The following is a 25,699-nucleotide window of genomic DNA, read 5'->3' as shown; positions in this document are numbered from 1 at the left end:
TGGTTTTGTTTTTTATAGTTCATTGATAATTGCCCCCAAAATGAAAATGGGTTTATTTTTCTAAATATAAAATTTTTAAAAATCATACAAACAGAAAGGTACAAGGAAGAAAGTAAAAATCACTTTGTGTCTTACACTCTGAAAAAACAATCCTTAGCAATTTGGATAATTATCCTTCCAGTCTTTTGTGTTTTGTACAAGAGTATGTGTCAGATTCTCTGACCTCTGCTCTTACCGAACTGGATCAATGGTAAAAAGAGCCAAATCTGAGTATCAGAAAACTTACTAGTCTCCCTGATGTGTGACCTTGGTTTCAGCTCAGGTCATGATCTCCTGGTTCATGAGTTTGAGCTCCAAGTCAGGCTCTGCACTGGCAGCATGAAGCCTGCTTGGGATTCATTCTTTCTCTCTCTCTCTCCCCACCCCCGCTTCGCCCTCCCCCTCGCTCCCCTCCCTCCCCCCTCATGCTCTCTCTCTTTCTCAAAATAAATAAACTTAAAAAAAAAGTGACAGTGGATAACTGACGACTTGCTCATGGATGAATGAGATTAGGAGAAATGTGTGTATATGAAAGGCTAATCAATCAGTTTTGAGCAATGATGAAAAGGTTTTAACTACCGACCTTTATAACTATGAAGGTTTCTGGGGTACCTGGGTGGCTCAGTCAGCTAAGCATCTGACTCTTGATCTCAGCCCAGGTCATGATCTCACAGTTCATGAGTTCAAACCCTGCATCAGGCTCCATGCTGACAGTGTGGAGCCTGCTTGGGATTCTCTCTCTCCTTCTCTCTCTGCCCTACCCTGGTGCTTGCTTGCTCTCTCTCTATCAAAACGAACAAATAAATAAAAGAAAACTTAAAAAAAGACCCAACAAATTATGAAGCTTTCTGACACTTGATCTGAGCTCAGAATTAAAAGGGAAAGAGGTGGGGTGCCTGGGTGGCTCAGTTGGTTAAGCATCTGACTTTGGCTCAGGTCATGCCCTCATGGTTTGCGAGTTTGAGCCCTGCATCAGGCTCCATGCTGACATCTTGGAGCCTGGAACCTGCTTTGGATTCTGTGTGTGTCTCTCTCTCTGACCCTCCCCTATTCACACTCTGTCTCCAAATCACTCAAAAATAAATAAACATTTACAAAGATAATTAAGAAGGAAAAAGAGAGTATATGTCAGAGCACTTTTTTTTTTTTTTTAACACAAATGAGATAAGGGGCTTCTTGGGTGGCTCAGTCAGCCAAGCATCCAACTCTTGATTTCAGCTCAGGTCATGATCTCACAGTTTGTGAGATTAAACCCTGCATTGGGCTCTGTGCTGACAGTGCTGAGCCTGCTTAGGATTCTCACTCTGCTCCTTCTCTGCTTGCATTCTCAAAATCAATAAAAAAATATTTTAAAAAATGAAATAGAAAAGTATAAATGCTGTCTTATAACCTGCTTTCTTTACACTTTATTATGGATATTTTTCCATGTCAGCAAACCTGTTTTTAATGGCTACAAAGAATACAAAACATAGATTTTTTTTTAATTGAAGAATTTCATAGATTAAAAGAATAAAATTCTGAGACTCCCTCAAGCTCTATTTCTTTTGAAAACAATGTTCATCGGTTTATTAGTATCACATCTGAAGTCTATTTTCATTTTATATATTGACTTTGCTTTATTCCTTTGGCTAGAATTTAATATTTACATACTTCTGAAACCTTTCTCTCTGATGGATTGGGTGAGCTGCCTGTCTAGACATTGGGACTTTATAATGTGGCTTCCTTGAGGATAAACATTGCATGCAGTGGCATGATGTAAGACTCTGGGTGAAAAGAAATTAAAGGCAAAGGTGCAGTATAAGCTCAAGGAATAAAATTTTTTGATGTTGGATGATGCTGAGGACAGAAGTTATTTTATCAGGTGGTGGTTGTGAACTGCTTGTAATCAGATTAAACATTTAAATTAGTTATTGAGAGAAATTTTAACATCATTCTTTGATAGATGAGCTTTGCAAACAGGTTGGGTTCTTATCTCTCAGAAATAAAGCAAAGCCAGGTGACTTCTCAGACCTACCTCAGTCCTCAGATTGTTGAATCTAGTTCACCTGAAACTGATAATTAGATTCCAGGTTTAGGCAATAAATGGGCTTTGTTGAAATAATTTTCTCAGTTGCTATTATTGCCAAGTTTCAAAATTTAAAATATGTTTTGGCTGGACAATTAGAATAAACCTCAGTGGTATTCTTTTCAGTGAGAACTTTAGTTAATCAAATGCACCTGAATTATTGTCTTATTCCAGTCATCTATTCCATGTAAATATTGGAAACTGAGGAAATAGGGGAATTGCTGCCAATTCCACTATTAGGGAATTATGTAAAAAGCTGCCATTTTAAATTACATTTCTCTGATTAACTTGTTGGGTTAAATTAGATTATTAGATTTTGTCAGTCTTCTTCCCAACAGAAGAATATGGAATAAACTTCAAACCCAGATGGGTATTCGGCTTTTCTTTACCCTATAGCTCTTAAAATTTTAATTCCTTAACCTAGAATCTTGAACTTTGAAAGAAAATTTAAAAACTTGAGTCCATCCTCAGCATTGCAGTTTTTTCTATAAAAGATTTCATCTCAACCTTCTTGAGGATATAAGTGTTAAGTTAATGGCTTCTGACCTCCTGATTAAAGTGCCACTTCCTTTTAGTAAGAATTAATTGGGGCTCCTGGCTGGCTCAGTCAGTAGAGCATCAGCTCTTGATCTCAGAGTTGTAAGTTTGAGCCCCACATTGGCTGTGGAAATTGCTTAAAAGTAAAACTTTAAAAAAAAAAAATATATATATATATATATAGGTACTCTCTAGAGGTCCAAGATCAAATCCTAAGGCCTCTGAGTACCTTTCTGCCATCTAAAAAGCCTAGAATTGAAGAAATCTGAGATGTACCTATTAGTCCTAAATCAGTGTAAGAGGACTGGGACCTTTTCCATTAGTTTTGAGGTCTGATGTTATTGAGGTCTGATGTTATGATTATATTAATAAGCAAGGGAAAGCCAAATGTTTGAAATGCTCTTGATATTATGAGTAAATAAATACCTCACTTTTTAGAAAAAGAGACAACTAACTTTTAAAAAGGCACCTGGGTGGCTCAGTCAGTTAGGTGTCCGACTTTGGCTCAGGTCATGATCTCATGGCTCATGGGTTTGATTGAGCCCCTTTGGCTCTGTGTTGACAGCTCAGAGCCTAGAGCCTGCTTGGATTCTGTGCCTCCCCCTCTCTCTGTCCCTCCCCCACTTGTGTTCTCTCTCTCTCTCTCTCTCTCTCTCAAAAAATAAACACTAAAAAAAATTTTTTTAAGACAATTTAAATTTGTCTGCCCTGAACATCCCAAAGAAACTCTTCCTGCCCATCTGCCAACTTAGTCTGATAACTTGTATTATAGGTAATATTTGTGAAGGTTATTTCTTTTTTCATTTTATCTGTTTCAGCTTAGCCAGTCAGTTGCCACTGGTTGGTGTAGAAGCTGTGGATAAATTATCAGGAGCACAGTTCGGTTGTTCCCATTCTGTTTGTATTTGAGCCTTGACAGAGGATAAAAGAGCCTCTAACATATTCAGGAAGCTGAACAGTTAGCTTAGAGCTTGCTGAGGCAAGCCCAAGTTTAGGTATGTAATAATATGTGAGATCTTGTTTATAAAAACTTCTAGTTTACCTTAGCACCTGGTTTTTGATTAGTTTAATATTCTGTGGTGTATCCCTAGAGTCACAGTGTTGGTGCTGCCTTCCAGTCTCCTCATGTGGGTCTACCCCATCCATAGCTATATGTGTTTAATGCTCCTTTGGTCCAGCCCACTAGTGTTAGACCTTCGTCCATTGAAGTATTAGTTCTTCTTAGCTTCTCACAAGTGAATTGGTTTAAAATGCTCTGTTACTTTATGGAACATAAAGTTAACAGTACAACTCTCTATCTTGCGTACTTGGAATCAGAATGGTGGACATTACATTCCTATTGTATCGGCTCTTACTGGAAACAAGCTTTATAGATTATTTTTTTTTTTTTAATGTTTTATTTATTTCTAGGAGAGAGAGAGACAGCGTGAGCAGGGGAGGGTCAGAGAGTGAGGGAGTCACAGATTGAAACAGGCTCCAGGCTCTGAGCTGGCAGTCAGCACTGAGCCCGACGCGGGGCTTGAACCCACGAACCGCGAGATCATGACCCAAGCGAAAGTCGGACACTTAACCGACTAAGCCACCCAGGCGCCCCTGGAAACAAGCTTTAATATGGCCACTTACACCGTTTGTGCTTCCTTAGCTTTTCCTAGAACTGTCGGATTAGAGACAGAAAGATAGCCATGGGAATGAGTCTCCCTTCTGCCTTGCTAAATGTTTCACCTTAAGCTATGTGACTGCATTTCTTTTTCTCTCTGCATGGCTACTTTTGAATTAGTGACAGAATTGAGGGAAAGGAGACTCACTGAAAGCACTGAAAGAATCCCAAATAGGAATTTCTGACAGATGTCTTGAGCTAGTTGATGGGATTGAAGCTCTGTGTCTCTTCTGAGATAAGGAAAGATAAGGAATGGTGGGTATTTTACACCAAGTAAATTGCCTCCAGTGCAGTTTCCTGGCTTTTTATTAAAACCGATAAAAAGAAGAGCAAACTAGATTGTGGGCTCTGCAAGGGCAAGGACCATATCTCTCTTCTACCATTGAATCTTCAGCACTTGGCTTGATTACATATGCAATAAATGTATAGTAATATTTGAATGGATGTTAACTGGGAGCTATTTTTTTCATCTGCACCTCCCCCCACCACCTTTTTTTCTTTCTTCATTGGATTTTTTTTTTTCTTCCTAAGCTGAGGCTGTATGCCCAGTTTGGCGGCTTGAACTCATGGCCCTGAGATCTGCTCTACTGACTAAACCAGCCGGTGCCCCTCTTTGTTGGAAAATTTTGTTAAATTGCTTTATTGAGGTATAATTGATATTTTTAAAGTTGTGCATATTTAACATATACAACTGGGTGAGTTTGGAGATAAGTATACATCTGCGAAACCATCACCACAATGTATGCCATAAACATCTCCATCATTTCCCAAAGTTTCCCCCAACCTTCTTTATTAATAATTATTATTATTATAAGACATACCCTCTCAACAAAAATTTTAATGGCCTTAATTTTTTTTTTAGCAGTTTTAGGAAAATTGAACAGAAGGTACAGAGATTTCCCATTCTTGCATAGCCTACCCCATTTGTTACAATTAATGGACCTACATTGACACATCATTATTACTTAAAGTCAAAGTTTACCTTAGGGTTCAGTCTTGGTGTTGTATATTCTGTGGGTTTTGACAAATGTATGACATGTATCCATCACTTTGGTATCCTACAGAGTAGTTTCATGGCTCTAAAAACTTCTATATTCCCCTATACCCTGGCAACTACCGATCTTTTTACTGACTCCATAGTTTTGCCCTTTACAGAATGTCATATAGTTGGAATCATACAATATGTAGCCTCTTTAGATTGGCTCCTCACACAAAGTAATATGCATTTAAGATTCCTTCATGTCTCTTCATGACTTTATAGCTCATTTTTTTTTAGTGCTGAATAATAGTCCATTGTCTGCATGTATTTAGTTTATTCACCTACTGAAAGACATCTGGGTTGCTTCCCATTGTTGAAACATTTTAAGGTAAAACTTGGACACCATGTCATTTTACTCTAGATACTTAAGAAAAAAGCATAACCACAGTGCCATTATCACTAACAGTAAATCCTTAATATCATTTAATATCCTGTCCATATTCAAATTTTTGGAAAGCCCTTTTAAAGTACTATAAACAAGCAATAAATAAAAAGTTTTTGACAAAAAAATAATAATAAGCCTCTAAAACGACAATTTCTTTATCACTAAAACTAAAGATACACTAATCTCTTAGTGTATCATCTTTCAATTGAGTATACTCCTTTTATATATTAGTAGCTTGCTTTGTATTGAAACTGTTTCTGCAACTTGCATCTATGAGTCCAGTGCTCACATTCATATTACTCACATTTCTCTCTTTGATCTTTAGAACATGCCCTGGTAGTTGTTATTATTATAAATGCTAGTAGCAAATATTTATTGAGCTTTTACTATATGCCAAGCACTGTGCTTTACATGCATTATTTCATGATTCTTGTGATCCAGTGGGTAGGTATTATTTATTATATCTCCCTCCAGTTAATTTAGTAATTTATTGAAGGTGTCATGGTTAATACTTGAGCTGGGATGTGAATTTAGGTCTTCCTGGGCATGCTGTGAGGTTGAATGATCTAAAACTGACCTTCTAAATTTCCTAATATATCTTTTGTCTGTTATTTTCCAGGCTGTAAGACTAGAAAGTACTTACCAGAATAGAACACGCTATATGGTAGTGGTTTCAACTAATGGTAGACAAGACACTGAAGAAAGCATCGTCCTAGGAATGGATTTCTCTTCTAATGACAGGTATGATACCACAAAAGGGAGGATGAGAAGACTCCTTTTTAAGTAATCTATTCCAGTTGCCTTTTGAGTTATTACAAAAACATCTTATGCTAATTCTACTCTTAAAGGTCAGTGCCTAAAACTAGGAAGCACAAAAGTATTTTAGCCATACTATCTTGAGGGATGAAAATGATTAGTGAATGTCTTTGATTGTGTTCCTAATTTATCACTATTCCTCACCTTCCTCTACCCTTAGGTGGTAATGAATATAAAGCAAATGATTTACACTTCAATCTCCAGGAATAAAAGGCTGCCTTTTCTTTGTAGTTGACTTTACTTTAAGCAGTAATGATTCACCTAGGGCGTACCCTTGAATATAGTGCACCAGTGGGTCTTGGGTTCAAAGAGAGCCCACTTTAACTGTAGTCTCTTCTACGTATTCATGGCCTTATGACACCTTGCTTTTACCAAATGTTTTGTTTCCTTTTTCCTTTTTTGAGGTAAAAGGGCAGGCTTGGGGGGAATTCTTTAAATTCAGAACAGAACCTTTTATAATCCTGAACCTTTGGCTCTAACAGTACTTTGCATCCTATAAGCTGTCATACATTACTCAGAACCTGGCTCTTTTTTGTCCATAAAGTTTATTGCTTTCCTTTTTTATTTTCCTACTTCTTCTGGAGAAACCTTGGGAAGACTGGAATGTGGCTAAGCAGATCTTTGCATTCTAGATAATAAGCCTCAGGAAATCCTGCCAGATGTCTTAAAGCATTGACTTCCTGGTTTGGGACTAGAATGGAACTTTGGAGTAGCTCGCAGTGTGACCCAGGCCTGGGAGAATTTAGCCACAAAGAGGAGACCAGGAGTGATTCTAATTGTCCTGATATTGGGAAGAAAAGAGTCACATTGTCATTACATTTCCCAAACAAGTGTTTACCTACACTTGTACAGTCAACCTGAAAATTATTTGTGGTTTCACGAGGCCAGAGTTGTTACCTTGTTTAACTCTTATAGCCTTTAATTGTATGCTCTGAAATTACACAGGCTTATAAACTACATTTAGGTTTTCTCCTGCATGGATTTAACTTCTGGTGTTAGTTAAGCAACAGACCTTTCAGAAAGTAAGCATTTATCCTTTAAGTACCTACCTTACCTACATCATTAGTATTTAAAATTTTTTTAATGTTTTATTTATTTCTGAGAGAGAGAGCATGAGCAGGGGAGGGTCAGAGAGAGAGGGAGACACAGAATCTGAAGCAGGCTTCAGGCTCTGAGCTAGCTGTCAGCACAGAGCCCGACACGGGGCTCGAACCCACAAACCGTGAGATCATGACCTGAGTCGAAGTTGGACACTTAACCGACTGAGCCACCCAGGCGCCCCCATTAGTATTTTAAGACCTCTCATTTGGATTTTTATCTCTCTAGACTGTGCTGTCCCATACAGTAGCCACTAACCACATTGTGACCATTTAAATAAGTTAAAATTTAAATTTAAATTTCAGCCCCTCAGTCACAACTAGCCACATTTCAAGTACTCTGGCTATATGTAGCTAGTGGCTACCATATTGGACAGTACATGTATAGAACATTTCCACTGTTGCAGAATGTTCAGTTGGACAGTGCTACTCTATATCTTATTTCCTTTGGTTCTTCCTGATTCTTCCCTTGGATACCTCATAAAACAGGAACTGGGATTGCATGGAAACTTCTTGAGTCTTACCCTAGAGATACAAGGCAACAACTTCAGATTCTCCTGACCCAGCATGTGAGAAATCAGCTGCATAATCTTATCTCTTCTATTTATTTCAAACATTCCCAGAAATCGTAAAGAATGCTTATTAATCTGGGTGCCCAATAATTTATCCTCAGTAATTGCATCTGACTTCAGTAATGGTCCTGCCTGAATCATATCTAACCAAAAAAAAATCTTATTTTATGAAAGACAGAATGTGATATGAAAAGCTATAGAAACTAGTGTTCATTCTGTTTGGTAACCTCAATATTATGAATTCCCATCCACCTTCTGTTTGAATAAGCTCCTTGAATAGTAAGAAGAGTGCTGCCCACTTCGGAATACTGGCACTCAGGTATCATTTCTAGCTCAACTATTGTTGAAGGAATTCGTATCATTTTATATTAGAGAATATAAAAAGTTAATGTTTCAAAACAGCACTAAACCAGAGTAGACCCAGATTGTTTATGACAGACATATCTTCCCAAATAGTTCTCAAGATATGATAACACCATTTATTTAGCTTATTTACAAGTTCTCTGAGTATTGTCTTATAGTTTAAGGAACAAATTTTTAATATACAGTGTAACCTTGGTTTCCAAACTGCACTGAATATATTTCAAATTATAAAATAATAGAGTTTTTTGGTGTCATTTTATAATTTTTCTTTGTACCCCCAATGTCTTAAAGTGTCTGGTACATATAGCCACTCAATAAATATTTGTTAAATGGGATGAGTGTCTACTAAAATAAGTACCTATATTTTAAAGGAGAAAAAATCTCATGAAACTCAAGGTAAATTAGGTGTGCCTAATCCACGCCCCTCTTTCCTATCATGTGAAAAAGCTATTTCTTAATGGAAAGAAACAGCCTGACCTGAATATAAGCTGAAAATTTGATTCCTACATATCACTGTCACTTGTCCAAAATTTAACTGGTGTTTGATCACAAAGCTCATAGATCATACACTTTTAGAACTCTGCATCTTCTTCTGTAGTTACTTAATATCAAGATTTGTCACTAGGCTATAAACCTTTTGTATTTATACCCAAACTATACTTGTTGCCAGGAACCTGGCTAAGCATTCACTTGAAAAAGAAAAAGAAAAGAAGGAAAAAGAAACTACTCTGAAAGTAACCCCACTCCATCTTGGGATGCCATTTTCAAAACAAGTTTTACTTGTGCTCACCTTGTCTTCCCCTTTTTTTTTTTTTTTTTTTTCTTCTTTCTCCACCTTGTCTTCTCAATGAAGATGGTGGCAGAGCTGTCTCTCCCCCCACCGCCCTGGACTCTAGCACGATAGCTGTGTGTCTGGAGTTCAGGCCCAGCCTTCCAATGTGGATAAGCTGTTGCAATCTTGATTTGACTCTCCTGAACTCTGGAATCATTAGTGGAGGGAGCATTGAGTAACACAGACCAGCAAGCACAGTGCAAAGCATGAGACACAGCCCACCTAGGGAATGGCCTTGCTTAGCCCTGCACTGACTCCAGCAGTCAAAGCTTGATATTCCTCATGTTGTTTTCAATGCATCTTTATGATGTTCCCTGCCTCTCCCCACACCCCCAGTCACTTTCAGTTGTATTAGAACACTCACTAAAAATTCATACTCAGCATTGGTTTTATGTGACAATTCATATGTGTTGTTTCACTTTAAATATTTAAAATATTTATGATAATTCTATGAAAGTAGGTTTTGTTACCTACATTTTAAGATGAAGAAATTAAGGCTGAGAGAAGGTAAATAACTTGTCAAAAGGAATTGACATACTAAAGGAGGTGAAATCCAGATATTTTGACAAAGTATAACTGCCAAAGAAGTGGTAGTTATTGTTATGTTTTGGCACTGTGATATACATTTTTAGTGTGTTATCTAACCTTCAAAAGAGCCCAGTAAAGAAGGTATTTTTATTTGGTTTTAGAGATGAGAAAACTGGAGCACAAAGCAATTAAGTAATTTACCTAAGATGATACAGTTAGTGCCAGAACCCAGGCTCCAGAGCCCATCTGACTCCAGAGCCTGTGCTCCCAACCAGACTTTGCTGTTCTGCCTCCCATGCCTACGGTTCCTTCTACTGTACTGGGCTCCTCTTCTAGATACATTGTCAGGGAGAGGGCGTCAGAGCCTTTGGGAGACTGGATGGAAGGGGAAAATGGTTTATGGCAGCCTTTAGGAGAGAAAGTGGCAGAGGTCTAGGGTAGACTACAGTTGTCCAGAGAAGTGGTGTGATAGAGACACAATTGAGAACCCATGGCTTTTTATCCCAACCTATGCCATTAACTTAAAGCTAGTTTCCTTCCTGAGCTAATGTCTCACTTAAATAGGATTTTAATATAGTAGGGCTGCCCTTTGGTTGGTTTGTTAACATTCCTATTCAGTCTGCATTTCAGCAGCGCCAGGCTAGTTCAGTGCATTTTCACCAAGCTCTGTTTTATTTATTTAAGTTGTATTGTGTCTGTTTCGTCTAACTTAATCACAAACCATTAACAATTAATTTTTTTTTACATACTTTAATTCCCTTTCCCTTTTAGACTATTGAATGTGCTCTGATGTTCAGTAAATCTACATAAACCTCAGAATTAAATTTGAGCAAATTATGTATTCAGAGATCTTCAGCAACCAGCAGTAGTTCTTGACATTAGAAAAAATTTCAGAGGGTGCCTAGGTGGCTCAGTCAGTTAAGCATCCAACGCAGCTCAGGTCTTGATCTCACAGCTTGGAGCCTAGAGCCTGCTTCACATTCTGTCTCCCTCTCACTCTGGCCTTCCCTCCCTGCTTCTCTCCCTTCCCCTCCCCCCTCGCTCAAAAATAAATACTAGAAAAAATTTTTGGAGTTATGTTAGGTGCTGAGACTTCAGGGTGAAACCTGCCGATCACAGCACCTGGATTTTTAGACAGTGACCATTTTTGAGATAGCAATACAGGTTGCTCAGTCAGTAAGTTTTCTTTGTTAAATCTGTAAGAACCTGACTAACCACTTGTTTGATACAGCTCCAGAGCACATGCATTAGGTTGATAATAATATGATAGAAATGCCTCCACTCTAATGTGCCAGAATTTAGAGCTTAGGGGTTTATCCTTTGTGTTGAGTTAGTAAACAAACAACTGCTTCCTAGAATAACAGGAATTAACCTGCGGACTGTTTCTTGTCTTGCAGCAGCACTTGTACCATGGGCTTAGTCCTGCCCCTCTGGAGCGACACCCTAATCCATTTGGATGGTGATGGGTAAGAGCTTTCCCTTGTTATTCTCCTACAGAAAGCCAAGGGGTGGGGTTCCATCTTAGTGCCTATTCATTAAGCTGAATGGGAGGCCCAGTGTGCCCAAGTGAACTGTCATGTCAGCAACTCAGTGAGTCCTTTTAAACTCCTGTTTTGTAAAGTAGAGTAAAAATACAACTTGCCAGGGCTTCTCACTTCTGTTCTCTGGCTACGGTAAGAATCCAAACAAAGGAAAACTAGTTTGTTGGCTCAGTCTTTCATCTGAGCATGTGGGACTGTTGCAATGCTCTCCCAGAGGATGATATGTTCTGTTTCAAATAACTTCTTGCTGCTTCTGCCAGCTGTCAGCCTACAGTATAACCCCTCTCCTGTGCCAATTCCTTCAGTGACCCTCCACCCCCACCTCCTGGTGTTTTTAGAATGTGTCCCCAAGAGACCACGATGTTTGCTCCAGTTTATAAAACCGGGGTCAGGTTTGCTAAGAACACACAAGACCTCCAAATAGAAATATACAGCAGAACAGTTTGTCTATAGCTACAGCTGGGAAACTATATGTAATTTCCTAACTCCAGTGTGGGACTCCATTCATTTTGCGTTGTAGATAAAATCAGACAATTTGTTGAAGCTTTTCAGTCAGGCTTCTCCAATTAGGTTAACTATACTCTAATTAACTTCTACATGAAGTGGCCTGGTGATTTCTTCTACTGAGCCAGCAGTTGCAAGCCTGGGAAATGACCTTGAACACTCAAAACTGAAATAACCTACTCTCATTTGTGGATTTTTTGTCTCATTTTTTCCTTAGTGGGTTCAGTGTATCAACGGATAACAGAGTGCACATATTCAAACCTGTATCTGTACAGGCAATGTGGTAAGAGAACTTTTAATGTCTCTATGAAAGTTTTTAAATATATTACTAGGGTCAATATCTTATGAGTAATGGTATTTTAAATGGTACAGTTCTCAGTGAAAATGCTCTATGATCTGTTTGTGGTTTTAAAATTGTGTGTGATCTGTTTGTGTGGTCCTCATAGTTAAAGATGACCTGAGAGTTCAGTTTTCAAATTATCGTAATGGAAGGCCTTAAGCATTGGTAAACAAGTAAAGTTTCAGATATGTTCTTAGACTCTGGAAGACACTTAATGGATCATATTGTCAGTTGGAACAGAGTTTTGTAGGGACACATTGACTAAGGTAGTAACAGTCTAGAGCCAAATCTAGAACATCACAGTACTTTAATGCATTAGTATTGAATTTCTTAAGGTAATCAAGGATATTATTGATGGAGTTATAGGTAGATAAGTTTTCATTTAAATCGCTGGTGACTGTTTGCAAGACTGCATTATACATACAAATAAAGCCTAAACATTATAGTTGTCAGTAACATTCAGCTGGTGTATTGATCTTTTGGGGCTACTTAACTATGTGTCAGAAGTTTGCTTTATGTGGATTATGTCTAGTCATCACACCAGCTCCCCAAAATAATATTAGTAGCTCCTTATTATACATGAGAAAACTGAAGTTTTGGAAAAGTCACATAAATGGCCTGAGAGTATCTCTTCTATTTGGATAGAATAGTCTCTTACTGTCTTGTTCTAGATCATATAGAAAAATGATCTCATATAACCAGGGAATGGTGTGACTCTGAGATTCAGAGTCTACCCCTGAGTCAGGGATTTGAATTTCAGTTTCTCATTCAGCCTCCTGTTTTGTAGTAGAAGTCCCCCTGAGGAACAGCATGGACTGAGTGAAAGCCAAAAAGGGAATAAAGGAGCTTGAAAAGATTCCAGGGAGCTCATTTGCCCCTGAATAACAGGATTGATAGGCTTGAGGTGAATAAAACAGAGTCAGTAAGCTTAAGAGTCATCATTTCATGCAGTAATTGAGGTAGAACAGAGTTATATGTTTAAGCCAGATTTTAGTTTTAGGGCACATTTCACAAATAAATTTCTCATGGAAAACTTATCTTCTTTGACTAAGGCTCCCTTAAAAGGCAATTAACCTATATCTGTTCCTAGGTCCCAAGTAAAACCCCACAGCATAAGTTCCATAAATGACAGTGTTTTTAGTTAAATTTTGAGAAGGAGTGCAAAGCAGTCTTTATTCTTAAGACAGTGAAGATTCAAGTAATAACCAGTTCAATCTTTGATGTTCTAAAGCAAATTCACTTCTGTTGGCTCATTGCAGAATAAACTTTTTGATGTACCACATGGGGAGTAATGAACTGAAAGTCACAGGAAAAAATTTAAGAAAAGATGATGTATGGATCAAAGCAGCATTTAGACCAGGTGTTTCCTTCACAGGAAGGGGGTTACTGCAAGCCTCCCACTCTGTATGCAGCTAAAGTATCTGAGGTGGTTAAGCCTTGAGTGTATTTTAGGACACTTACCCGAGACACTTGTGGCATATGCTTTTGAAGCACATGTTTCCTGGATGAAGAAAACATGTGTTGTATATCCTGTACCTTGCACTCAGCTGGCCCTTTACCTTCCAATCTATGTGATGACACTGAAATTCGCTGATAATTCTCAGAATTTAACAAACTTCTCTTGAGAATTTGGCTTACTTTGAGTAATAGAAGGAATTTTGAAAGATTCTGCAACTTTGTTTTTAGGGAAATTTTTGTTGTCCTTGATAAAAATGGACTGAAATGTTTTTTCTTTATTAAATTGGTAACTTATTTTTAAATTTACATTTTATGGGGTTGACGAGGGCTCAAAATAGACATTGTCATTTACTGTTGGTGGGAGAATAAACTAAAACAGCCTTTCTTAAGGATGATTTGCCAATATGCCTTACCATTCTGCATGCCCTTTTAACCTAGTAATTCTGCTTCTAAGAATTTATCGTAAGGTAATAATCATGGGTATATACAAAAATTTTAACTCTAAGAATGTTTGTCAGTGTTCTAATAATAGCAAAAAATGGAAAACAATTTAAATGTCTGAAAAGTAGGAATTAAATTACGATGCCTCCATGTTCCTAAATATAATGCAACCATTAAGAATAATCTGGTTGAGGGGCGCCTGGGTGGCTTAGTCGGTTAAGCGTCCGACTTTCGCTTAGGTCATGATCTCGCGGTTCGTGGGTTCGAGCCCCGCGTGGGGCTCTGTGCTGACTGCCAGCTCGGAGCCTGGAGCCTGTTTCAGTCTGTGACTCCCTCTCTCTCTGACCCTCCCCTGCTCACGCTGTCTCTCTTTCCTAGAAATAAATAAAACATTAAAAAATTAAAAAAAAAAAAAAGAATAATCTGGTTGATGGGACGCCTGGGTGGCTCAATCGGTTGAGTGTCCAGTTTCGGCTTAGGCCATGATCTTCCTGTTTGTGAGTTTAAGCCCTGCATCAGGCTCTGTGCTGAAGATAGAGCCTGGAGCCTGCTTCGGATTCTATGTCTCCCTCTCTCTCTGCTTCTCTCCCACTCGCACTCTGTCACTCTCTCAAAAATAAATAAACATTAAAAAATTTTTAAAAAGAATAATCTGGTTGAAGAATATTGACATAGACATTGGTAAGAAGGTATAAAGTAAAATCAAGTTAAAAGGTATATAAAATGTGATCATGCCTTTATTACAGGTCTATGCATAAACAAAAAGACTGAAAAGATCTATACTAAAACCTTAACAGTGGTTATTTCTAGGTGGTCAGATTACAGGATATTTCTGCCTTTTACTTAAGGCCCCTAAATTTTCTAAAGTTAACATGGATCACTTTTGTTATGAGGCAAAAAAATTAAACAGCATTTTTAAAAGAAAGCTGTAAATGGATTGTCTATCGAATTCTCTCATACCATTTTCTTCCTACAGGAGACTGGCATTAGCTTACAGCTAAGAAGACATTTCATTTAGCAAATACTAACTGTGCTCCAACCATAAACTAGACATTCTTTTAGGCACTTAAGATATATCAGTAAACAAAATGTAGAAAGGTCCCTACTCATATGTAACTAACTTCCTAGCATTTCTGGGCTTAGCTTTTCCCAAGTAGATAACCAAAAAGGTACTTTTCAGTTTTGTTACCCTTGGGTTCCTGAGTTCAGAGTCAGAGATTTAATTAGTCTTAGTATAACCAGAGCTATTCTTAGAAAGTAGCCCAGGCATATGAATAACTGTTTTAAAGAGACTGGGAAATGAAAGCAGCAAGAATGATAAATGTCATTAGATTAGTCCTTCCTGGGCATGGAAGGACATGTCCTTAAGGCTTAGGGACATCTAGGTATATGATTTTGTGGACCCTGTGAGAATCGTAGGGAACGTATGCTGTAAGATGATTCTGTGCCAAGGGAAACCAATCTTTGTATAGTTAACATAGTAAATGGTTGAGATCTTTAGTTGTGTAGTGACATAGCACACTCACAGCAAGTGCTGATACAGGGTCATGAGCTCCATAGGTACTTGTTTTTCACTGATGGGTTGTCAGTTCTCCTGCCCCCATCTCTAACCCCAGCCTTAATAATGCATCATATCTTTCAGCACGAAGTATCTAGCTGAATGCTATGAATAGGTAATATAGTATAATCAGAATCAGAGGATCTTAAATTCCAGATTCTCCAGAGGCCAAATTCTATAGGATCTAAAAATCAAAAGAACTTTGGGTACACATGGATTATTGGCTTTGGTGTCCCCACATTTCTACAGTGTACATTTTCCAATGTATCTTTCAGGTCTGCATTACAGAGTTTACACAAGGCTTGTGAAGTGGCCAGAATGCATAACTATTATCCAGGCAGCCTGTTTCTCACCTGGGTGAGTTACTACGAGAGCCATATCAACTCAGATCAGTCGTCAGTCAATGAATGGAATGCTATGCAGGATGTGCAGTCCCATCGACCCGACTCTCCAGCTCTCTTCACGGACATGTAAGTCAGTTCACTCAGGATCACGGAATTTTTCTCTACTGTGTCCTAGAGGGTCGTAAGCAACATGTTCTTCCCTAATCTCTCCTCTTGGTGAATTAATCGTACCAGTGATATTAGTCATTGTCTATACTACACATCTGCCATACACAGAACCCTATTCTTTCTGTCTGCAAAGGCTTTAGGAGTTTCACTCTTCGGCCCAATGGAATCTCCATAGTAAAGAACTGTAAGGCCATAAAATCCCATTCAGATTCCACTAATTTGAGATTTGAGTTTAAAGGGAGCAAGGGTAGGGCGCCTGGGTGGCTTAGTCACTTGAGAATCCAACTCTTGATTTCTGCTCAGGTCATGGTCTCACGGTCATGAGATCAAGCCCCATGCCAGGCTTCGTGCTGAGCCTGGAGCCTGATTAAAATTTTCTCTCCCTGGCTTCCACATGTGTGCACCATCTCGCTTGCTCTCTCTCTCTCAAATAAGTATTTGAAAAAAATAAAATAAAAATTTATAAAGCGAGGTTGGCTAAATAATGCCTTTGCATTATTTGTGAAAGAAGCATTTGGTAAGCAAATTAATGACATATACAGAAGCTTCTAAAGGGATGTTTCTAATACTTAAGAAAACAAGATGTTTCTAGTCAATTTAAAAGGCTGCCTAGGTTGTTACGCTAATTTTAAACTGATTTCTGTTCACGTTTTTCAAAAACTAATTTTCTTTTCAAAAAATAATTTACTGAATTCAAGTGTTGGAATCATCCCCACCTTTGTTTGCCCTTTTGGGTCTTTGTCAGTAAGATTTTATTAAGTCTCCCTGGTGTACTATTAAGTTGGATAAAAGCCTAAGATGGAGGTGATGTTTATTTCCTTTTTAGTCTATGTGTTGAAACTTATGTGACTATTTTGGAAATTAATAAAGATATTTATTTTGCTCTGAATTGATCTCTGCACTTCCAAGGTGTTCTTCAGTTAGGAAAAGAAGAGTAGCTACTTCCTGTCTGACCATACAGACCTTCACCTTCAGATTCCTAAAGTCATACCAAAATAGTTCTTTTTAAGAAAATGCTTAATACAGGGGTGCCTGGGTGGTTGAGTTGGTTAAGCATCCATGTTCGGCTCCAGTCATGATCTTGTGGTTCGTGAGTTTGAGCCCCACATTGGGCTCTGCTGACCACTCAGAGCCTGGAGCCTGCTTCAGATTCTGTGTCTCCCTCTCTCTACACCTCCCTGGCTCACACTCTGTGTCTCTCTCTCTCAGGAAAATAAATAAAAATTTTTTTAAATATATTTTAAAAATTTTTTAAAGAAAATGCTTAATTTAGATAATGCAAACTCATTTTTACTAGAAAAGGTGAAATATCTAAGAATTGTGTGACTAGAAGAGTCAAAAAAGCATGGCAGCTCTTTTGAATAGGGTGTTATTGATACTAGGATCTTCTTTTTCATTAGCCCTAGTCCTTTGAAGGATCCCACAGTAACTGAAAAAATAAGAATTAGTCCGGCCTTCAGAATCTTAGAAAATGATACTGATTTCATGCTTTATAGCTGGTTGATGGGTATCAAAGGAATGGATGTCTCAATCTGACTCAAAAATGGACATTCTCGTTTTTTAAGTTTATTTATTTACTTTGAAAGAGACGAGGGGAGGGGTAAGAGAGAGAGAATCCCAAGCAGGCTCCATCCTAGCTGTCAGCACAGAGCCCAACACAGGTCTTGTACCCACAAACCATGAGATCATGACCTGAGCTGAAGTTGGATACTTAGTCAACTGAGCCACCAAGGTTCCCCTCAAAAATGGACATTTTAAAGCAGAGAGAAAGCCCTTCTCATTTTTCACGATTTATTGGAGAAAATTTGGATATTACAGCAGCAAGAAAAGGAAAGGAAATTGACCATAATCCATCTATATCCCCAAGCAAAAAGAATAAAGTGTAGTCCCTAGCACATGGTAGAGGCTCATTACATGTTAGCTCTTAGTGTGTACGATATAACCCTGATTTTAAGATACATTTACTTATATATGTCTGTCTGCCTCAGAAAGAGACTAAAAGCTATAGATCAGAGTATTGATGATAATCTCTGGTGCAGAGATTTTTAGTGATTTTTATTTTTACTTGCATTTTAACGTATTTTCCAAATTTTTCTCTAGTGAAATTGAGCAAGAAATTGTGTCTGTGTTGTAATGTTTTTTCCATTCCCTCCTCCCTAAATTGACTAGAAAAGCCTAAAAAACAATGCACAGCTGTAATACAGGGAGAATGTATGCCAGAATGGATTGAAGTGCTCTACTGCAAATACAGTTTATATTTTGAAATCCAAGGAGGAGGAAGAAGGGAACACATGTGTGTAGTACCTCCAGTGTATATCAGATATTATGCCAGGCACTTCAGACATGGTACCACATTTAATCCTCATAAGAATCTCATGAGGCAGAGGCAGATGTTATTATTGTCCTCATTTTATAGAAAAGGAAACCTGAGAGAAGGGAAGGAATTTGTTCAAAGTTGTTCCGCTGGTAAGTAGCAGAGCTGGAATTAAAACCCAGGTGTGTCTGCTCCCAAACCACTCTGCTTCAAGTGTTGTGAAGGATTAGGAGAAAGATTGCTAAACTAGGGAATTTAACTTATGCACGTAGGTGGTAAAATTTGTTTTTATCAATATTTTCTTTCTTTCTTTCTTTCTTTCTGAGAGAGAGAGAGCGAGCCAGCATGAGCAGGGGAGGGTCAGAGAGAGAGGAGGACACAGAATCTGAAGTAGACTTTAGGCTCTCAGCTAGCGGTCAACACAGAGCCCGATGTGGGGCTCAAACCCACGAACCGTGAAATCATGACCTGAGCTGAAGTTGGACGCTTAACCGACTAAGCCACCCAAGCACCCCTTTATCAATATTTTCTAATAGAAGACTGAAATATAAGTTTCTACCATTAGCTATATCTAGGAAAAATGGTGAGGAATATGATTAAGAATTTTAATCCTGGTCAAGACAGGGATGCCTTGATGGGTAGGGAAATGGCACCAGTATTATCTGTATTCTGTAGGGCTCATATGAAACTAAGAGCCCAAGTGGTTGGGAGCCCCAAGGTTGTGAGGTCAGAGCATCCATCTTTGGAGATTACTGAAGCTATTTTTGCAGCCAGTGATAAGGCTGTAGGCAGCACAGGCAGGCAAGATGCCTGAAGGCTTAGTCCATTTCCATCTCCAAATAAGGAGGTGCAAAGCAGATACCTTTCTTGAGTAGGTAAGAGGGAAAGATGAGACAGAAAGTGCTCTTTGTCAGCCTCACTCAAATTCTGCATAATATGAAATAATGCTTTTAGAGAGAAGCATCCAGTTACGTTGAACCAATGCCTTTCTAGTAATTGGAGAGTCTGCTTCCTAGTTTAATTTCCTATTAAAGTTCCAAGGGTAATTTTATTTTTAAGAGTCAGAAGATTAAGGGAGGCAACATAATCCTGCAGGTAGGGTGTTAGGCTGGGCTGAGAGTGCTGGTTCTGCTGCCAGAGTATGTGATCTGTGGCATGTCTAACCTTTCAGCTATGTTTGTTTCCTTTATCTGTAAAATGGGGATAATAATGTCACAGAGTGGTTATGAGAGCCTTCATGAAAAGGAACGCATTTTGGATAGAAGTCCTCTGGGTAGTTAATTCTTGGAAACCCATTTTGGAGAGAATTTGCCTCATTGAAGAAGGCAGAAGTCATTCTTTTGTCTTTCCTGTTTTCTAGAACAACAACAATGAATGATCAGCCTTAAGTGACATTTTAACCTACAGAAGACCCAGTTCCGTAGTGGGTCACAGCATTGTTCTATCCAGCTTGGTCTTCTAGCCCAGCAGGTAGTAGTCAGGGGTACTTGTTGGCGAAGTACAGCTCTGGTTCTCTGTTAAAGTAGCATGCATGTCCAGCGTAGCCTATTTGTCTTTACTGATGTATATGAATATATTTAAGGGCTTTTACATGTACAGCCTAAGTAATAACTTTTGCATATTTACATTCTATATACCTTGTGCAAAGAAACCTTTCTTACTTTTTTTTTTTGCCATGCTTCCAGAATATAAATTTTTGAGAGTAATAAAGGGAAGTTGGGAAACATAATCAAATGGCACGTTCATTAGGCTAGTCAAATGCCTGCCTAAGAAAAAAATTACCATTTCTCTCTTCTCAGACCAACTGAACGTGAGCGAACAGAAAGATTAATTAAAACCAAATTAAGGGAAATAATGATGCAGAAGGATTTGGAGAATATCACATCCAAAGAGGTAAGAAACCTTGAGTTCTCCTGTTCCAAGGCTAGGAGTGGAAGAACAGTCGGTGTGGGGTTAGAAATAGTGAGTGAGTGGGATGCCTGGGTGGCTCGGTTGGTTAAGAGTCCGACTTCAGCTCAGGTCATGATCTCATGGCTTGTGGGTTCGAGCCTCATGTTGGGCTCTGTGCTGACAGCTTGGAGCCTAGAGCTTGCTTCTGATTCTGTGTTTCCTCTCTCTGCCCCTCCCCTGCTCTCACTCTGCCTCTCTCTCAAAAATAAAAAAATAAAGAAAATTAACAGAAAAAATAGTGACTAATTGAAAGTACAGAGGTACTTTTCAGAGATTAATAAAATATGCCCTCTTTGTTTCAGATACGAACTGAGTTGGAAATGCAAATGGTGTGCAACTTGCGAGAATTCAAGGAATTTATAGATAATGAAATGATAGTGATCCTTGGTCAGATGGATAGTCCTACACAAATATTTGAGCACGTATTCTTGGTAAGTCTCAGGGCCACTTTAAGTGATGTGCTGAATCTAGTCCATATTATATTTAAATAAAATGTAACTTAAATTAAAAACAAAGGTAATAAATACTCAAACTTCGTCATTGCCTAGTTTTTTACTACATTTTTACCGTTATCTGTGCTCTTAGGTTATTTACACCTATTGTATGGTGGAAATGTTATGTAGTAGTGTGCTTCTGTTCAGTAGTGTGCTTTTCCCAATTCCTCATTCAGTGACATCAAGCTGGTATGTTAAAATTGACTGCTCAATGGGTGCCTGGGTGGTTCAGTTGATTAAGCGTCCAAGTCTCGATTTCTCAGTTCAGGTCCTGATCTCACAGTTGTGAGATTGAGCCACACATTACCTCTGCACTGAAAGCATGGAGCCTGCTTGGGATTTTCTCTCTCCTTGTCTCTATGCACCTCTCCTGCTCATGTGCATATTCTCTCTCTCTCTCTCTCTCAAAATAAATACATTTTTTAAATGATGGGTGGGAGGGGCACCTAGGTGGGTGACTCTGTTGGTTGGGCGTCCAACTTCAGCTCTGGTCGTGATCTGACGACTCGTGAGTTCAAGACCTTCATCAGGCTCTGTGCTAACAGCTCAGAGCCTGAAGACTGCTTCCGATTCTGTGTCTTCCTCTCTCTGCCCCTCTCCCACTCATGCTCTGTCTCTTTCTCACAAAAATAAATAAACATTAAAAAAAATTTTTTTAAATAATGAGTGGGAAAATTTGCACCAAGGAAATGGGCAAATGCTACAAATCAGGCCCTTTTCTTCCCCCATCGATTGTTAAAGATCTGTCTCATCTGTTCTTCATGACAGTCAAAAGTCAAAAACAGGAGCCTGGGTGGCTCAGTTGATTGAGCATCCAGCTCTTGATTTCGGCTCAGGTCATGATCCCAGGGTCATAAGATGGAGCCTCAGGGTGGAGCCTGCTTGAGATTCTCTCTCTCTATCCCTCTGTCCCTTTCCCCCACCTGCATACTCTCTCTCTCTTTCAAAAAACAAACAAACAGAAAAACAGAACAGTCCATAATAGTTTTATATGATGCATCCAAATAGAATGATCCTTTGAGGTCATCACTCATTCAGATCTGCCAAATTTGCCTAACATCTAATATATCTGAGCAGAGCAGGTGGGAACTACTTATAACTGAGATGCTATTGGACTTTTAAACATTTGGAACCTTATAGCCACATTTTGACTTCCCCAAATACTTTTGTGATTGCTAAAATTTCAGTGACTTAAAATTGTTCTTCATGGTTGCTGAACATCCAGTGACCTGCAGTTAGCCCAAGGACACCTTTCTGACTGATGGTTTGGGAGACCTTCTACAATCCTAAGACGCGCTTTCCTACCAAATGTTAGTTTTAGTTTCCATCTGTACATGGTAGTGGGAATGAGGTTAAAAAAGGTCATTAAAGGGGCGCCTGGGTGGCTTAGTCGGTTAAGCGTCCGACTTTTGCTTAGGTCATGATCTTGCGGTTCGTGGGTTCGAGCCCCGCGTCGGGCTCTGTGCTGACTGCCAGCTCATAGCCTGGAGCCTGTTTCAGTCTGTGTCTCCCTCTCTCTCTGACCCTCCCCTGCTCACGCTGTCTCTCTCTCTCTCTCTCTCCTAGAAATAAATAAAACATTAAAAAAAAAAAGTCATTAAAATCAATGGGGAATGTCAAAACTTTGTTTTGTTTCCACTTCCCACACACTGACCAAAAATGCTAGTAACTAGAAACTAAATTGATTGGTTTGAATTTCACTTCCTTTCTCCGTGAGAGCATTTATGAAATGATTAGAAGCTGAGAAACAGGAGACAAGAGGAATAAATGCACAGGAACTGGCCAAATTGGATCATCTTACCCTGAATATTCAAGAGTATCAAGCAGTCAGATTTTATGCCATTGAAGGCTTGTGCCCTGAATTAATTTTTTGACACCGTGTGTGCTTGTAGAGTGATTCATAGTGGTGTATAACTGTGCAATTACTCATGAAAAGCTGTGAGCTGGAAAAGGAACTTTTTTCCCATTATTTTAACTTGACCAATGTGTGTTGCCATGTCTAAGTGTAGATCATACTGCAAAGCTGTCATTGACCTTTCCATTTGTAAAGCACTGGCTTCATTGTCTTGTGTGTATACCTCCACAAGGGTTCAGCTATTCCCTGCTGTTGTGTTCTTGGAAAGAATGTTTGTGTTATCTATAGAAAACTTATGAGTCACACTCATTCAAATGGACCCTGCCCTGACTGTGTCCATGTAACATGACTAATTTTTATGAAGGGCAAGTGCCTATAGCCAAAAATAGCTCATGTTAGAAAGTGACCAGGGCTATAAACTTGGAAGTCACTTTTCCATTAGCTTATATTAATACCAAAAAGGATGTAGACATGATGAATATGAAATACAATTAACACCTGACTATTCAACCTGTTTAACTTTGGGTATACTTCCCTGTGTCTCTGATGCCGCCTCCTCAAGAACTACCTTCTTCTTACTCCCTCTTCAGATGGTTTATTTTAGGACAAATAGAGAAATTTTAATAGTATTCTTAGCAGGAAAAAACAGTCCAGTTCTTCCCAGATTAGAGTCCCTAATCAAGTACAAATACATCTCAGTGTTTGTACTAGCATATTCATCCTGTTATTTCATGATTATTGGCATTGCTTTCTGTCTTGGGTTTTTTACTTATTATAAAAATTCATGTTCATTATACAAAGCTTAGACTATTTAAAAAAATTTTTTTAATGTTTATTTAGTTTTGAGAGAGAGACACAGGGTGTGAGGGAGGGTCAGAGGGAGAGGGAGACACAGAATCCGAAGCAGGCTCCAGGCTCTGAGCTGTCAGCACAGTGCCCAACCCGGGGCTCAAACCCACAAACCACGAGATCATGACCTGAGCCTAAGTCAGCTGCTTAACTGACTGAGCCACCCAGGTGCCCCTATTTATTTTTTTAGTGAGCTATACAAAATCCATTCCTTTCTTTCTATTTATTTATTTTTTTATAGCTTATTTATTTTTGAGGGGTGCCTGGGTGGCTAAGTTGGTTAAGCATGCAACTTCGGCTCAGTTCATGGGTTCGAGCCCCGTGTGGGCCTCTGTGCTGACAGCTAGCTCAGAGCCTGGAGCCTGTTTCGGAGTCTGTATCTCCCTCTCTCTCTGACCCTCCCCTGTTCACGCTGTCTCTCTCTCTCTCTCAGAAATAAATTATAAAAAAACATTTAAAAAGTTTTATTTTTGAGACAGAGAGAAACGAGATGAGCGGGAGAAGGGCAGAGAGAGAGGGAGACACAGAATTTGAAGCAGGCTCCAGGGTCTGAGCTGTCAGCACAGAACCCGATGCGGGGCTCCAACCCACCAACCACGAGATCGTGACCTGAGCCAAAGTCTGACTTAACTGACTGAGCCACCCAGGCGCTCCTCTCTATTTATTTTTTTATTGAAGTGTAATTTAATTAACATACAATGTTATATTAGTTTCAAGTGTACAACATTGTTGATTCAACAGTTCTATACGTTACTTAGCGCTCCCCACAATAACTGTGGTCACCAAACAACATTATTACGGTATTACTGACTGCATTCCCCATCCTGTACATTTTCATGTCTGTAATTTACGACTGGAAGTTTGTAACTCTTGAACTATTTTTTTAAGCTTATTAATTTATTTTGAGAGGGGGAGAGAATGAATACAAGCAGGGGAGGGGAAGAGAAGGAAGGGGACAGAGTATCGGAACCAGGCTCTATGTGGACAGTAGAAAGCCTGATGTGGGGCTCAAACTCACAAACCCTGAGATCCTGACCTGAGCCGAAGTCAGATGCTTAAGCAGCTGAGCCACCCAGGTGAGGAAGTTTGTAACTCTTGATCCCCTTTATCTATTTCACCCATCCCCCCCATCCAGCTTTCCTCTGGCAACTGCCAGTTTGTTTTCTATATTTGAGTTGGATTTTGTTTGCTTTTTATGTTCCACATATAAGTGAAATCATAATGATATTTGTCTTTCTCTGACTTATTTCACTTAGCATGATTATTGGCATATTCTTCTGTCTTGGATTTTTTAATTTATTACAAAAATAATTCATGTTCATTGTAGAAAGCTTAGACAGTTTCAGAAGGCAATAAATAACATACACTTGCTCATCACCAAAAGAGATAAGCGCTAATATCTTTTGTTATATAATATTAGTCTTTTTTTTTTTTTTACTTTTTTAACGTGTACCTATAAATCTTTGAAAAAGGTAAAGTCTACTCAGCTTCAGATACAATTGTTTTCTAGAAAATGGACATTTTCTAGAAATGAGAATATTTTTCTTATTTGGGAAAAACTTTCAAGCTGGAGGATTCTGAAATTTAACTCTTATCCAACAAAATGGGTACATGAACACTTCTTCCTCAATGGCTTCCTCCCTTTGTTTGTACCACCATATCCTGTATCCAAACCCCTATCTCTTCTCCAGGGAGTCAGTGCTCTGCTGGCTTTCCCAGCAATTGACACAGAAAAAGAGGTCTTATCCAAGCTGCAAGTGGTGGTGTTAGTTTTCTGCAAAGTCATTTCATCTTGTGCTTAGCTGCCGTGCCTGGAGCACAAGCAGATTGTATGAAGGGAGGCAGCAGGATTTTTCCCCTCCCTTTGGAAGAATGCTCAGCTCTGCAGTGCACTACACAGAGATGTTTATTTAGAAAGGTGTCCAGCTGGTATGGAGAAAAGTATAGAGCCTG

General features: G+C 38.9%; 1 protein-coding gene and 1 non-coding gene across 4 annotated transcripts in view; both read left to right on the top strand.

The window, feature by feature from the left end:
* The window catches only part of SSH2 (slingshot protein phosphatase 2), a 253,270-nt gene that overhangs the window by 192,804 nt on the left and 34,767 nt on the right, over nucleotides 1-25,699 (top strand). For all 3 annotated transcript variants that reach the window (XM_039252544.1, XM_039252533.1, XM_039252539.1), the window contains 6 exons: nucleotides 6,342-6,463; nucleotides 11,328-11,396; nucleotides 12,193-12,258; nucleotides 16,048-16,242; nucleotides 20,398-20,491; nucleotides 20,851-20,979. In XM_039252544.1, coding sequence (XP_039108475.1) covers nucleotides 6,342-6,463; nucleotides 11,328-11,396; nucleotides 12,193-12,258; nucleotides 16,048-16,242; nucleotides 20,398-20,491; nucleotides 20,851-20,979 — 675 coding nt within the window. The remainder of the gene's footprint in view (nucleotides 1-6,341; nucleotides 6,464-11,327; nucleotides 11,397-12,192; nucleotides 12,259-16,047; nucleotides 16,243-20,397; nucleotides 20,492-20,850; nucleotides 20,980-25,699) is intronic.
* Nucleotides 243-318, top strand: LOC120246773. Its single transcript, XR_005532137.1, has one exon. It is a non-coding gene; the product is annotated as a small nucleolar RNA U2-19 (small nucleolar RNA).

This window comes from Hyaena hyaena, unplaced genomic scaffold, assembly GCF_003009895.1.
Source record: "Hyaena hyaena isolate Hyena2069 unplaced genomic scaffold, ASM300989v1 scaffold_10, whole genome shotgun sequence".
NCBI classification, from domain to species: Eukaryota; Metazoa; Chordata; class Mammalia; order Carnivora; family Hyaenidae; genus Hyaena; species Hyaena hyaena.
The sequence above is the reverse complement of the archived record's forward strand: the minus strand, read 5'-3'. Positions and strand labels throughout refer to the sequence as shown.